At 45.2% G+C, this 15,490-nt stretch overlaps 2 protein-coding genes across 4 annotated transcripts in view; one reads left to right on the top strand and one right to left on the bottom strand.

The window, feature by feature from the left end:
• The window catches only part of LOC119187144 (uncharacterized), a 40,206-nt gene that overhangs the window by 10,367 nt on the left and 14,349 nt on the right, over positions 1–15,490 (top strand). For 2 of the 3 annotated variants that reach the window (XM_075880006.1, XM_075880005.1), the window contains exons 4-5: positions 1,590–4,413; positions 9,832–9,894. In XM_075880006.1, the coding sequence (XP_075736121.1) occupies positions 9,884–9,894 (11 nt within the window). In that variant the 5' untranslated portion in view covers positions 1,590–4,413; positions 9,832–9,883. Of the gene's footprint in view, positions 1–1,589; positions 4,414–9,812; positions 9,895–15,490 lie in introns of all 3 variants that reach the window. The other variant, XM_075880007.1, reaches the window with a different exon arrangement.
• On the bottom strand, positions 6,378–7,264 carry LOC142776395 (uncharacterized). The gene is made up of 3 exons (XM_075880003.1): positions 6,982–7,264; positions 6,568–6,756; positions 6,378–6,490 (listed from the first exon to the last, which is right to left on the bottom strand). Exons 1-3 carry the CDS (start codon positions 7,262–7,264, stop codon positions 6,378–6,380), a joined length of 585 nt encoding a protein of 194 aa, XP_075736118.1.

The raw sequence follows: 15,490 nt of genomic DNA, 5'->3' as shown, positions 1-15,490 counted from the left end.
ACGATGTGTCAAAACACACCGACATTTATGATAAACACAGAACAGAAACCTACAACACAGAACCAGCAAAAGCGTTGAATCAATTGAGTAACAAGACTGTCTGACTGAATGAGGAAATACACAAATGTGAGTTTAATGCAGAAATTTTCAAAACCTCACGATGAGATAAAAGGCCAGACAAACGCTGAGGTGCTGGGCAGAAGGCGGTGGCGGGCGATGTGGCCGGCGATGTGTGATCATCGTGCGCACGGAAACCCCCCCCTCTCTCCCCTCTATAGTCAACTAGATGGGGGGAGGCGCTAAATCTGCCCCATACCGTGACTTAGGAGGACGGCAGGGGAGAGGGGCGCTCTGATGAAGTGTCAGCCCCCCCTCCTTCTTCTTGATGGGGAACGCAATGCACGGCTATGTCGTACTTAACTACTCAGTCATCGACAAACGCACTGTTAGTGAACAACAAATGTGCATTGCTGAATGTGATGAATGATTAATAAAGCCCCCAAAACTTCACAAAGTAGCGACGTATGATGTGGTTATTTGCGCACCTCCTCTATTTTCCCCCTCCTCCGATCTCTCTGAGGCCGCGCCGCATCGGTATAGGCCAAATACCGTTACGTGGGAACGCTCGTCGTGTTCATTTGTTTACAGTCGCTCGAGAAAACCATCTTTGCTCTCGAGGCGCGGACTCCATGAAGTACAGCGCCTTTGTTTTGGCGTATATACGAACTTGTCCTTCCGAGCGCGCCGTGCTGTGATATACTTTTCACCCAAGAATCACCGGCGCTTTTCGTTGCCGTGAGTGGTTGTTGAGGCCGAAAGCTCTTTATGATACCATCCGTTAAGCGCCACGAGTTGCGACAAAAGACATGGCTGCCTAGAATCGGAAGTGAGAACTTCAGGCCGACATTTTGGGATCTACTTTGCGAAGTTGAACGTCTCTCATATGAGTATGGTTCGATGTTTGCTGAATTCAATGTCTGCTATAACGTCGTAGACAAGTCCAATGGTGCTCGATGTCATGATTTCTCACTCATACTTCGTTAACGCTTCTCAAACATTGGCGTCATTGACGACTTGGTAAACGGGGCAGGGGGAACTCTACGAAAGGGTCATATGGTGGATTTGGGACGTTAAACCCCACATATCAAATCAACTCCACGAAAGGAAATCTCTATGTGTTCAAGCGACGTCTTTCTCAGGTTTCACAGGGAGCCACTATAAGTTTTTTTTTTCTTTTTTTGAGAAGGGGGGGGGGGGGGGGGGGGGCCTGATGAGCAAGAAGTAAATTCAGTTCAGTCACGCTAAAGCGATGCGCGGTATGAGGAACACAAGCTAAACACGTACAAATAGTACCAAAAAATCATCAGTCAGTGCGAAAACGCCGACCGTCACTCGTGGCGAGAATCCAGTTCACGTGCAGAAGCGTTTTATCAATTGTAATAGTGACGTTGGATGGGCATAGTGCATCTATACCATCTATACGGCGATGTAAAGTGTAGACATTAATATTATGTTACTGTCAGCGCATTTTATTCGCCGACAATCAGCATAAGCCGCTGAAAACGATGCGCTGCTGTATTTATTTGCAGATGCGCGACCGACCACCTAACCATTCTGCCACCACGGGGCTGTTACCACCAAGGAGGTTATACTAAATCTTGTGGAGTGGTGGTCACCCCATACCCGTCTATGAATTGAAGTCGGGGCGGTCATATTGCTCAGGGCCGAATTGGAAGCGGCGATTGCCTGGTCTACGCTGCCTTTGTGCTATGGGCGCTAGCAGCCATGCGTTACCCATGCTATGTAAGTGCCTGTCTTAATTCTTCTCAAGGAGCGAGGGAACGTTGGAGTGACTTTACTATAGATCTTATTTATTTTCCCTTTCCACTTGTCCTTGAAGGGTGTCGAGAAATTGTACTCTGTGATATCAGTTCGCAATATGTTCACAATTGCTTCACTCGCCTCACTGCAGAAGTTCTACATGAGGAAATGCAGCGAAGCTTAAGTAAAGAAAGAACGTCAGCCATGTCTGTCCATGCCCAAGTCAACATATTCGAAAACTGCATTGCCTATAAGTTGGATATATTTTCAATAGGCATGTCGTCAGCTATATGACAGCAATGAGTAGCTAGCTCCTTTCTTACCTGCGCTGTGTTCGTGATAAATCCGAAAGATTCAGAGGTGAAGCCAGGATCACCGTTCACCGCGTTTATTATTCACGAATGGTGTGTTGGTTTGGTAGAGCATTGCTGAACTTCGCCACCCGTAATCATAGGTGCTTGTCAAATAATACTGCAGCGTCAGTGCAAATGTTTTTGTTTCAGGAGAGCATTTTCCGCATTTTCATGGACTCGTTTGAAGAGCTGCTAGATTCCTGGAGGAAATGCTGCTTAGGAACTGAACAATACTCTTTCCGATAAAAGGTTGTGCTCATTAAGCTTGTCGACCAATTCTTGAGAAGCGACAGTGTGTGGTTTTAAAGCCTACATTTATCCAATTGTTCAGCTCGAATGTCTTAACTCTGTTTTTTCAGCTGACACGCTTAGTTCAATGATTCATGAGCTTTCGGCCTGTACTTCTCCTTCGTGGGTGAAAGTTGCAGGGAGAGTGGAAGGAGGGGAGGCAGAGCTGTTTCTTGGCTTGTTACAGGAGATCGCTTTGTTTTCTTCTTCGTAAAGACAGAGGCATCTCACGACATGATCAAATATTTTAGCATTTCAAGCGCAGTACACATGAAAATAGAAGAAATTGAAAATCCCAGAAATGCAGAGTGAGCGCTAAGCTTATTATGTTTGAAAAACGATGCACTTACTTCTACGAAGCATATTCACCGGCTTTTGTAGAAACGCTGGGAACGCTGTGAATACTGTTGCTGGCAGCGTGTAGCCTCATTGATTGCTTTGTCCTATCGAAGCAGTCTTCTTCAAAGTGCGCTGAGCGTAAGACAACTCTATTTTTCGGCCTTCAACCTTCTCACCCCACAGCGCACTCAAATATATCTGCTACGCAATCCGACATCTTTGGGAAACGTAAAGCGTACAAAAAGATGTTTCACAGTGTCTCTATGGCACGTGGACGCAAAAAGGAAATATTTGCATACACGAATGCATTCATAGTCTTAAACATACGTGAGAAAAGTTGAGAGAAAAATGCCTTGTTACACTTGGAAAGTTCTGCCCGGTGTTTGCTTCACGCGAATTTCGCCGCCAAATGCTGCGCAAGCACCCACCATCATCTTGAGGATGAATCACAGTGGTTTTCCACAGCCGCCTTGTTCGATTAGAGGCACCGCACGCAACATAACCAACAACGACACAAAAAGCCATGCACGCCGGCACGCGCCTTATACAATGCTGCCCGTCCGTTTTCTTCCCGGAGCAATATGGCGGTGCGTCGGCGTCTAAAGCCCATATAGGGGCTTTATCGGCGTCAGCCGCAGAGCGCCTCCGCCACTTCAGAAGCATTAGTACAACTTCCTTGGTTACCACCTATAGATTGATCTCGCGCCCAATAAGTTACTGCAGGAAGATGTGGTTACCTCTTTAGAAAACACAAATCGTCAAAAGTATACACATACACCGATACCACTGGCAACGGCTGCGTTGTCAAGCATGAGGCGCCATAGATATATCGATTCTGTTTTTGTGATTGACGACGTGTTTTACGATTTCGAGTACATGGTAGTCAACTATGGGAGAGCATTGAGCCGTCCCGAATCATAGGTGAACGGTATTCACCACAGCAGCTCTGTGAATACAAGCACCTTGACTTGCCTGTAGAAGTCGTTCTTTCATACTACGCTATCTTTGTGTTATCCTCATAAGCCTGCGTAGTGGATATAGTGAGGTAAAAGATTTTGGGTATTTTGTCGGATTCATTTATTCCGTAATCTGTGCAGTGAAAACACTTTTAGAAACAAGATATGTCTTTGAATTCATCCTTTAAGCAACCTACTTCAAGATAAATGTAAAAGTGGCTCTTTAAGACATTCTAAGTTTTAACAGCTAGGTACGGCGGATTCTATGAAGACGAGGACTCCCGTACCATAGTTGGCTGATGCTATACCGAGAAAAGAAGTGAATACCCGTCACAAAGGAAGCCGATAACAACAGCTCAAAGGTACAGTTTCTGTTTTCTAAACTGGTAGGTGTTCTGTGGGAAGCCCACAAGGAGCGACGTAAACATTGAGTTTTACCATTCTTGAAAATATTTTTATTTACGGTAAAAATGCCCGACCTGCGCTGGAAGCGAAGCACAGTCGGGCAACTGTGTTCGCAACTGCGAAGCAAAAAAACTGAGCGGAGAAATATCTCGTTGTTGTGGCGATGTCGTACGTGTTTCTGTCGGCCCAAATATTAAAGCAACTGCGAACGACGACCGCTGATGTCAGACCTTCAAGTCCTATCGCCCACGGTAAGCCATGTCCGTCGTTTTCACGCGGCTTGGTAAAACTGGTTATTCATTCCTGCTGCTCCTCGCCGAATGTTGCTAGTTAACGTTGTGCTTTCCTTGAAGACCGACTCTATACGCACGACGTCGTGGGTCTTGGCGGAAGCGTGTATACGCACGACGCGACTGACGCGCCACGCGGCAGTTGCTGAAACCTTCCGGATCGGACTACCGATGCATGCTTCCGAGTAGTCTGCGCGTGTCTGTTCGGTCGCCGCGCGTGTGACAACTGTTTAGTGGATGTTGCCAAAGTAACGGGCCCTACAGCTGTGGACAGTACGATGTTTTAATGCAAACGAGAGCGTGTGCTGCACCTTGCTCACCTTATCGCTCTGCACGTAATTGCGCATGCAAAGAGCAGCAGTTTTCAATGGGGTAGACCACTATACTCGCGGACAACTTTTTCTTGGCATTGAAGCGAAGGCTGCAGAGTCAAATCGCGCGTATCCTATCGTAAATAATGTAGTCCCGCAAATGCCACCGTATTTCTAGGTAAGTTATCAGAACAACTCTTTTATTTTCTACATGTAGCCCTCTTTGAGACAGGACGCAGCACACACTAGTGAGATGTACAGACTCCCAAATCTATAACTATCCAAATATCGTGCGCGAGCGCCGACCTTTTTGTGCGTCAACGCCATACGACGGAGCCATGTTCCAAATAGGGCGAGAGAAAACTTTAAAAAAAAAAAGCGTTTGCGTCGCCAGATAACAAATGAACGATCCACATTTGTCAGCTTATCTCATGCGCGGGGGCGTGTGACGTATCTGCGGATTTCATTTTCTCGGTTGCTTGCTAATCTTCGGAATATTAGGATACGAGCCAGACGCGCTGCCTGTTCTTCTGAACTAAGTTAATGCAGGGTGACGTTCTCACGAAGGAACAGCCGAGCAGACGATAGGCCCATGTGCGCGCGTCATGGGACTGCGCTTACTCTCGCCGTTTGCAACTTGGCTCCGTCGTACGGCGCTAACGCACAAAGTCGGCGTTCGCGCACGATAGTTAAAAAGATTTGGGTGGCTGTACATGTGCAGAAGCTCCGCCCCCGTAGCTTTCCCTTCATTGCCATGAAAAGTTGTCCTCGTTGGAAGAAACCAGCTTGCAGTGGAAATGGAGGTCTTTGACAACGCTAATAGGGTGAACACCCTATTATTGTTCAGCAGTGCCTTCAGTTCATATACATCTGGCCATCCTGTTTGAGCATGTGTTGGCAGCAAGCACTCCGAGCTTCAGAAAAAGTCAGCTAGCCGCGCTGTTCACACGCTGGCTGTCCTCACCGTCGAAACAGTTTCATGTTGGAGCATATTACAGTTACATGTATTTCAACTTACACTTGTATCAGTTACTCTATTTCCCTGTTTCATAGATGACAAGATATAAAAGTTTAGAAATAATTTACTGTAGTAAATTTCTCATCCTGCTGTGTCAAATTACCCCCCCTTCCCTTTTTCTCAGGGTCTCCCTATTTAAACTTTCACGCTACACAAAAAAAGTAACCTAACGCTGATGTGCTTCCTGGGTGAGAACTGAAATAGACAGGACGCAACATGCGTCAAACACTTCAGTCACCTTGGTCTCTCGCGATTCCCTCATCTCATGCGCGGGGGCGTATGAGATATACTAAGCTCTCCTGAACTTTTGCAACAGAGCGGACGGACCCGTAGCAGTACTGCAGTTTCGAGCTGACAAGGCACTGCACTACCGAAGACTGCCTACCGTCTATTCAGCAGCAAAACAAAACAGCATAAGTGCAAAAAGAAAAAAAAGCATGCGTTTATTGCTCCAGGAAGTATCTATGTGTGACTGCAACACTTCATACAGAACCAGTGACGCTTTAGGTCCTCCTTCTTCACTGAAGCACACAACCTGTAATATAATGGAGAAAAGCATGTAAGAACATAAATTATGACCTTATGCCATCCTATACTTACCAGTGAAACCATTCCAAGCACTGATCACACAAAACCATTTTTATTTCGCCATCATCCTTTTTCTTGCATTGTGCACAGCTCCATATGTCTCCTTTTTTTTTCACAGCAACTGCAGACAAGGAACAGTTGCTCATGCATGGCAGTCACAAAACAATGATAAACGACCAGAAAGAGATAGGTTCTTACGGGATGATGAGAGCAACAGCCATGCCTCTGCGGTGAAGTATTTCTTCAGCTTTGGCAATGATACCCGGTGGTCTAGGAGGGCGCTCGCCAACTCCTCGGGGCGCACTTCAATATCACTCTCATCGAGAATTCCCCCTTCATTCAAAACACGTGCTGCAGCCTCCTGGCCAGCAATGCCAGTTAGGATCACTGAAAAAAATATCCAGCACATAATGCACAAGCATGACAAGCCATGCCAATAAAGAACATTTCCTCAGATTAACCTTTCTTGAGGGACGTAGCTAGTGCATGTTTAAAAGTTCTTAAAAATTATGCATCTGACAAAAAATCATCACTAGAAACGTTTTCTGTTCCATTCCAAGCAAGTAATGATTGCACACTTCCAGAACGCTTGCAAAAGGCATATTTCCTTACACTTTTCTTGAGACCTCGGAGATAAATCCTTGAAAGGCACAGGACCTTCTCCTTGTCTCTTCCTCTTCATTGTTCTTTGGCGAATGCGCTTGGCAGGACGTCCTCTGCTTTTCACCACTGGAAGCTTTATTGGACAGCTTTTCCCTGTTTCCTCAGCTTTCTCCTGCACGTTTTTTACTACAACGGGTTGACCAGGATTGTCGGGTTCTTCAGCTTTCTCCTGCATGTTTTCCAGCTCAATGGCTTGACCCGAATTTTCAGCTTCCTCAGGTTTCTTCTGCATGTTTTCCACTTCAACGGCTTGACTATGAGGATTTTCAGCTGCTTGTGTGTCACACTCACTGTTACTGCTGGTGGCTAAATTTATAGAGCAGTCCCTTTTGTTCTCTTCACCTCCTTTGAGCCAAGTGCTATTCAAATCCTCCAAGAACCCGAGTCGTTGTGCAAAGATACCAGGTTGACAATCGGCCTACGTGTCAGCAAGTGACTTGAGTGTCCGCATAGCAAAATTGTATCGCTGATTACGGTTCATTTTTTCAAAATTTGGGCCAGGCATCGAAAGTATTCGGAGTTGGTCCGTGGGGGTGCTGTTCTCAGCAGCGGCTTGCTGATTTGGCAAGAATGCGGCCTGGTACCGTTTGAACCAGCGGCTTCGTACTGCTTTGTCCAAGTCAGGCTCAATGTCGTATTTGACGTACACGGCCAACAAGTGCCGGCAAGGCAACCCCATTTTGGAAGAGAAGGTGCAGCTGCACGAGTGACTTTCAATGGAAATATCATGCCACCTTTCTCCATTTGAAAATGTAACATGGTACAATTTTTCTTTTGTTTTCTTCACTTCAATATCATTTTCTGCAAGTTTGCTGAACTGCTTTCTAATTACTCCACAAGCAAACGGGGTCAGCACTTTAGCACATGCCTCTTCAATTTTATTATTGCTAGAATGGTTGTAGAAGATGCATGTCTTCAGCAATGTTGCTGAGTGGGCCGACTTTCTTTCAATACTGCTTGATAAATCTAGCAGTTTCCTTACAGCATCATGAAGCTTTGTTGATGATGACAATGCCGTTTTTATGAAACCATTGTGCGCTTCAACTCTGTTAGTTGTGTTGGCTCCACAAGTGAACTCTTGGTCGCAGATGTGGCGAACCCACATGTTCTTAATTGAGAGCCAATTCTTCTCGAGGTACTCTATTGAGTCTTTGCTTGCAAACCTTGTGAACTCAGACTGTGCATCTTCAAATTTGCTTGAATTAGGGGCGTGCAGCATTTCATTGAATGTGGTCACCATTTTGTCACGTTCTTCAGCGGAACGTGCTAAGTGGCTAGCTGCTGTTCTGAACGCTTTCATCACATGAAACTGGCACAACTGTATTGATGGAGCAGATGGGAAAGCGCTACGAATTGCACTAATTTCGGTGAAGTCCTTGTCCACGACTATGACGCCAGTATTTTCAGAACAAGGGTTTTCCTTCACGAAGAGGTTGAGCATTTCAGTGACGTGGTGACACTGCTCAGAAGCAACAAAAGCATAAGCAATTACTTGGCTTTCTCCACACCCATCTTGCACGACAAATACAAAAAGTGGCATCTTTAACTTGTTTGTCCTATATGTTGCATCAAGCAACACCACCTCTGGGAAGGACTTATATGCTTGCTGCACGTGTGGCGTTTGAATAAACAAAATTTGCAGCTCCTCATTTTCATCTGTGATAGGAATTATCTTTGCCCGATGCTGCTGACGACACTTCTCTATCTCCTGAAGAAGTTGTTCAGCTTCGTCTCGGCCGTGACAATTTCGCTTGACATTGTGCAGATCCTGCGTTGTTACCACCTTTCCTGTTGGTAAAAGCCAGGAAAGAAAGACATGCATGAATAGCATGCACTGACAAAACAGGAAAAAATATTCGGAAGTCATAATTGAGCACTCTGAGAAAAATAAGACGGGAAGTGCGAAAATTAAGGCAATCAATGCGTCGCAAAAAGAGGGAAAAAACACATGTCCTTACCAGTCTTTTCTGCTAGCTTCCCAGCTATGACATTGGGCAACACATTGAGGTCAAGCAAAGGAAGGACATATTCCTTTTCATGGTGCGTAAGCCGGCGGTTTTCCGGATACAGCTGGAAAATTTCCTTGTTCACTTCGTGGTTGTGGTTGCAGTCAATCTTTGTTATCTCTAACTGCTGGCTGGTCCGACGTGCTGCGATGACAACGGTCGCGGGACACCCTTGCTTCATGGTCCTGCGCACATTTTGTTTTCTATTCGTAACTACTGGAAACGTAACCCAAGAGGTTAGCTCATTGTTAAAGTGTACAAGTTAAGAAAGGATAGATGGATTGCAGCTCACCTTTGCTGAGGTCGTACACCAGTAGCAGTGCACCTCCGTTCCCCGGCGTGTTTACACACATACGTCGCGTTTGCGTACTTGAGCTTCTTTTGCAGACGTTCAAGTCCGACACTTAGCCGCGAATTGACGACGTCCACTGTCTTTGTCGCTTTTGCTACGAAAAGGGTATTGTTTTGGAGCTGGTATTCCCTAAAGGCGCGATCAAAATCGCTAAAACAACTAAACCGTGCCCCAACTTCGAATCCCATGCCGTTCACCACACTGCGGCCACTAGAACAACAAAGCGAGGCGCCTGTGCACGGCCGCTCGATGAAAGCATGAATACGCACGTGGACGTGCACTGAGCAGCGAGAGTAGCGAGGGCGCTTTCCGTTTTCTGAAGTTGCCGCGTGGCGTGTCGTGGCGCCTCAGTCGCGTCGTGCGTATACACGCTTCCGCCAAGACCCACGACGTCGTGCGTATAGAGTCGGTCTTCCTTGAAGGTTTCCTTTTTGCCGCCAGATGCCTGGACGATCAATTTTGCCGCACTTCCTGAGCGCGGCACGCCGAATTCATGGGCGTAAGGTAAGCAAGCTACTGCATTGTTTTGTTTCGCTAAATGTGCATCGGTAAGACAGCAGCATGTGTGCCGGCCCACGTGCTTCCCCAGGTTGGAATTTCTCACCAGTATCGCGTCATTCGGTTTGACTGTCATCGTAGACGAATGCGTAATATTTCGAAGCTGAACCACTTATGGCGAGCGTAAACTTGCCGTTGACCCGAACATCGTTCTCACTACAGGCGGCACTCTTTGTTCAGCTGCGTAGTTTTGGTGCCACTGAGTTGCAAGCGTTTCTAGAAATGCGTCGTTTGATTTAAGTGGGGAAGCATGAGGAGCTGATGCACGTAATTGTACACAGTATAATCAGGCAAACCCGTATTTGGAAACGTTGTCTGTAGCATTAAGTCTAGAATTGATGGGAAATGCTTCATTAATTGCGTTTAGGGTGTCAGCCAATACATAGCTCGCCGGCGACATCATGGATGCAGCTTCGTCCTCACTGTGCATACCGCATGCGTCATCATACGGTGCCGCACAACTTATCAAAGTGGAAACAACGTTTGTGACTACTTTGCGGTGCTGCCATCGAGACGATGCGATGTCACGAAGCTCGGTCAGCAAACGTAACTGGGTCACCATGTTTTATCTACGATAGAAGCTTTTCATTGGCCGCTCTAAAGCAACGTAGGCTCTGCACTGGAGGAGAACGCGAGCTGGGAATTGAATGTAACGACTAAGTGAACTTATCGAGGTATAGTTGTGAATAAATGGCCATGAATCTGAATACACATGTAGTTAAGGCTTTTCAAAAAACGTTTTATAATCCCTTTGATGTGAAATGGCAGATGATGCGTCTTCACATACTTGTGTCTCAACACGGTGGTTTCAGTGACATCAAAGCATGCCATCTATAAGGGGAGCCTGTTAACTGCTCGATAATTGACTTTGCTGAAGCCATGGGCTAATTAATACGTTGTGTCTGGCTTACGGCTGCACTTACAGTAGTTTGAATTCTGCGTTTATTAAGACAAAAGCCTTAAGCCCCTTGTGACGCGTGAGGTTCGCCTTGAAAAATGTTGTGCGCAGTACGAAAATTCCTATGACCTTGGTGAGGTTAATAACAGAAATAATAAATTAAAAAAGGTGGAGATCAAGCCAAAATTGAACCCGGGCACTCGAGCGTTCTGCTACAGAGCCATGTCAGTGCTTAAAAAGCGCTGCAAGATCCTATAGAGCATTAAACGAGCTTAGCTACAATGCGGGGCCAGTGAGTGTCCACATGTGGCCAAAAATAGCCGTTGGTCAGTGATCTGACGTATGACACTTTTAAGTCTTGTTAAATGATGAGGAAACAAAAATCCACAACAATATACTCGGGCCAAGCACCTTGGTCGTGTGTCGTGGTATTAAGATGACGACTGCTTGTGACCACAATTACGGCAGCTGTGGCACTAGTGCTCCTTGTGGATGACTTCATGTGAATACCTTCTGTACAGTTGTCACATACAAGTAGTCTTGTTAACAGATGTAATCTCACGTGGCACAATTGCACCTGGCGTCTAGCTACATGAATTTAGTTGGATCCTGACAACACGTAGCCAGCATTCTATCCTGCGACTCAGCCGCCGAATGCTTTAGCCACTATACCACTGTCATGGGTCCAACACGATATTGTGCTGTGGGCTTGTTTACACTCTGGTTGTGTTGGTGTTGTCGCAAAGGGCTCCACACCTGCAGCCCTGTGACACACACTTTAAAATTGATTTTGAACATATTCTAGGCTATATTTGCCTTTGGTATTTCGTAGATGTGTGTGTCTCGAGATAAATAGATCTCGCTCATTATCTCGGCTTCGAAATTTTCTGCCGGCGCTCCTCAAAGTGCATTGTAGTAATAGTTAATTTTATATATGCGTGTCCGTGCATGCGTGCGCGCGCGCGCGTGTGTGTGTGTGTGTGTGTGTGTGTGTGTGTGTGTGTGTGTGTGTGTGTGTGTGTGTGTGTGTGTGTGTGTGTGTGTGTGTGTGAACAGAATGTAAAAGACACTAAAAGTAACACAACTTGCATCCGGCAGAAACTGGACCTGCAACTTTGACTGAACCTGCCATATTTCAAGACGAATGTTGGAGGTTAAGCCTCTGTATGGTGAAAGTTTTTTTTAATCACCTTACATTCTTCACACTTATAACTTGCAACTTTTGGATGCGAAGGTTGCAGTTTATGGGAGAATATCGAGAAGCATGTGTCCATTTCGTTCGGAAATCACAGCCGAGTTATTCTAACTCAAAAACTATAACATTCCCCAAAACGAATTTATGATATCACTGTGATAAATGACTTCTGCTTGCTAAATTTTCATCAACTTATTCATATTGGTGACAAAAATAGAGAACCAGGTGCCAAGATGCTGCTGTTAATTATCGAATGGTGTGCTTCATCTGGTAAACTATTCCAGGTGAGGTGGTGGTCTTCTGTACCAGGGCAGCATATAGGCAAGATGTTCAACTGATCTTGATCCAGCTCACTCTTTTGAGGCAGCTGTTGATGACAGCCTGTCCTCTGCCCGTGCTGCCAACTGTCACAGGTACCTGGCTGTATGCATGGACGAACTTTGTGTGCCGCAAATGTGTGTGCGTGGAAACTTTGGTGAAATTTGGTAATGTTAGTGCGGGCATACATGGAAAAGAACGATGAGGACAAGAAGCCGAGCCAGCGACAGGTGGCACAAGAGGAAAAAGAAGAGAGGCGCGTGGGGATCGTGCAAAGAGCCGATCAAGACCTAGCCGAAGAACGCGCCGTATTAGAGTGCTGTCCTTAGAGGTTTTTGTGGCATGCTAACAGAGAGGGCCTGGTGCTCGCCTGGTGGTCCTGACGGCGGCTCCAGCTGGGACACGCCGGACCAGGGTGCTGTCTGAGGAGTTTCACCTTCCTGTTCCCTGGGGATCGAGGTTCGGGAGCAGCTGTATTTGTCCGGGGTCAACGACACTGGGTGCGGCTCCTGCTACGTCGGCGTGCGCGGCAGGGACGAGGGGTTTCTGATTGCCGTCGCCAGCTAAGACGGCTGAAAGCCATTTATGAACGTGAGGCCTGACGGAGGCCTTGTCTCCTGCTGCTCGCTACGGGCAAGGGTCGTCGCCGTGCGTGGACTGTCGCCTCCTCGGGATGCTGGTTCAACAAACTGTGAGCTATTGTGTAGCCACGTAGGTTAGACAGTAACCACGCAGACCTTAGGTAGTTGTACTTTTGTGCTTAGTAGGTGTACTTTTGTGCTTGTCGTTGTGAAAGTTGATGGAATCCCTTGTTCTTATAAATGTTGTTCAAAATCTACTCTGGCGTCATCTCATATCGTTCATTTCGTTGACCACGCACTGGCAAATGTGAAGAAGCACCCCTGTTTTTACACTGGCAATGTGGCTGCTGTTTAGGTTGCAGTTGTGGTGAACTCCAAGTGCGACACACTGGCAGGGGCACAGTTTGCCATGGTGCTCTTTGAGTGACTGTTGCTGTTCTTGTCACCATTGATGAGCAGCTGAAACTTGAGTGCAATTTCTGAAGCTTCATTGGTGGCGTTATTGCAACGTCCCTCTCAAAGTGTCAATAGACTCCCATAACAAAGGAAAGCCTGACAAGAGACGTTTAAATTTTCAGAGAACCTCATATAGCCAGAGGGACTACACAGTCCATGTAAAAAGCTTTGCAAACTTCTAAGCATATCTACGTCAGTGAGTGCACTCCCTTGTCTGTTGCATTCCTTCGTAAATAGCCTACAGCCTCAAATATTTCATATCAGTGTGAAAGCATGTTTGTTTCCTTTGTGCTGCTGTACTGTGTAACGGCGTAAATCATTGCCCTGTGCATCTACCCTCATGCAGTCTCCATAAAATGAGGTATTGGCCTATGCTTAAGATCGGGGCATGTATTCTTTTCCTCATCCTCCTGTATATGCCACATCATACACATATCTAGTGCAGCGCTATGTGCGTTTGATAATTTCCATTACTTGGTATGCATTAATATTATTTCTGATATTACACATCTTGAATTAGGCTAGTACAATGTACATATCAATATACCGTGTGACCTGGTTTGTACATTCCTCCAGTTTATGTCGACACCTATTTATGACGAAATTGCTAGTTGACAGGAAAACATGTCAAAATATGTAATTTACTAAAGACCTAAAATGTGTACTAGTTTACTGAAAACTATTGTGAGAGGAAAGTTGCTACCATGTACAACACCTTTGTTGTCAACTGAGAATCTAATAAAATACTGCATTTACTAGAATGTAACATAAACTTGGCTGTCAATGGTTCAACAAACACTTTAACTGAATGTCATATTCCAGCTTTTTAATATAAAACAGATGTGTGAGAGAGAGTGTGTGAGGCATAAGTATTCTGTGCCGTTCATGAAATGGGTTATTTATCTCTTTGTAGTTTTTTTTTCAGCGATGTAAATTTGTAGCTTTAAAATCGCTTCTGGGTAGTCCTTGAAAACAGGGATGTTCTAGGGCTGTTACCTCTACAACGCCTTTCTTCATAGGATTGCTGGAGATTGTCGACAAGCTAGTATTTTAGGTCCAGATATTCCCTGTTTTTATCCACTAAAATATTCCTGATTGATGTGTAATTGCAGATCTCATCCTTGTGCTACTCGGAAAAAGGCATACAGCATGCAAAAACAACGCGATGTAGCTATCTTCTTTCTGCATGCAGAATAACCTCCTCTTTATACAATTTTTTTAATTGAATTGAATCTTTATTTTCATGTTTCATGCTAGATAAACGATAGCAGGAGTAAAAGTTGCACTGAAACAGCTTGACTAGCTCCCGCTACCTAAAATGAAAGGTTCAGAAGCATTGACATACAAGTAACATAACAAAAGCATACTATCCAGAAATATGATAATTTTAATCAATTACATAATCTAAATGTAAGCAGGATACAACAGTTCTCGTAATGAGAAAAACAAAACATCAGAAACTTGAAAGGCTATGTATATATACATGTGTAACAACATGCGTAACAGGTGAAACATACAAAAGGGTAAACAACATCATGATACAATTTATAAGGATAATGATGCAACATGTTTTCTGGTTATAAGAAACTAAAGCGACTTACAGGTTGCAGCCATGCTTGGAATTGGGATGAGCCTCAAGAGAACCTATGTGAATGCGGAAAAGTGGGCTCTTTCATTTTGGAGATGCGATACTACTGTTAGAATACCACTGCATTCCTGTGCTGCCCTGCAGTGCACAAGTGTTACGCGAAAAAGGTGGCCTTGATGCATTTGTTTTCTGGGTTGTGCTTGTTTCTTAGATGATACAACCACCTCGGTAGTACTATTGCTTTTTTGTTGTGTCGTTGTCGAGGGTTGTCCTTCTGGTTCTTCTCATTATAGGGCCACTGCTGGACCATTAGGCATAGCAAGTATGTGCTATTAAATATCATGCATACTATTAGGTATGTGAAAAAATGTTTGCGCTAGCTATTACACAAGCTCATTAGGCATTTTCAATGAAGTATTAATTTTTTTCTTATACCGGGCACTTTGCAGCCGGTTTAAAAGTTGCTGTCCTCCCTTATTTCAGGCTTTTTGAGTGAAAATACTAAT

Source organism: Rhipicephalus microplus, chromosome X, assembly GCF_043290135.1.
Source record: "Rhipicephalus microplus isolate Deutch F79 chromosome X, USDA_Rmic, whole genome shotgun sequence".
Classification (NCBI taxonomy): domain Eukaryota; kingdom Metazoa; phylum Arthropoda; class Arachnida; order Ixodida; family Ixodidae; genus Rhipicephalus; species Rhipicephalus microplus.
The sequence above is the reverse complement of the archived record's forward strand: the minus strand, read 5'-3'. Positions and strand labels throughout refer to the sequence as shown.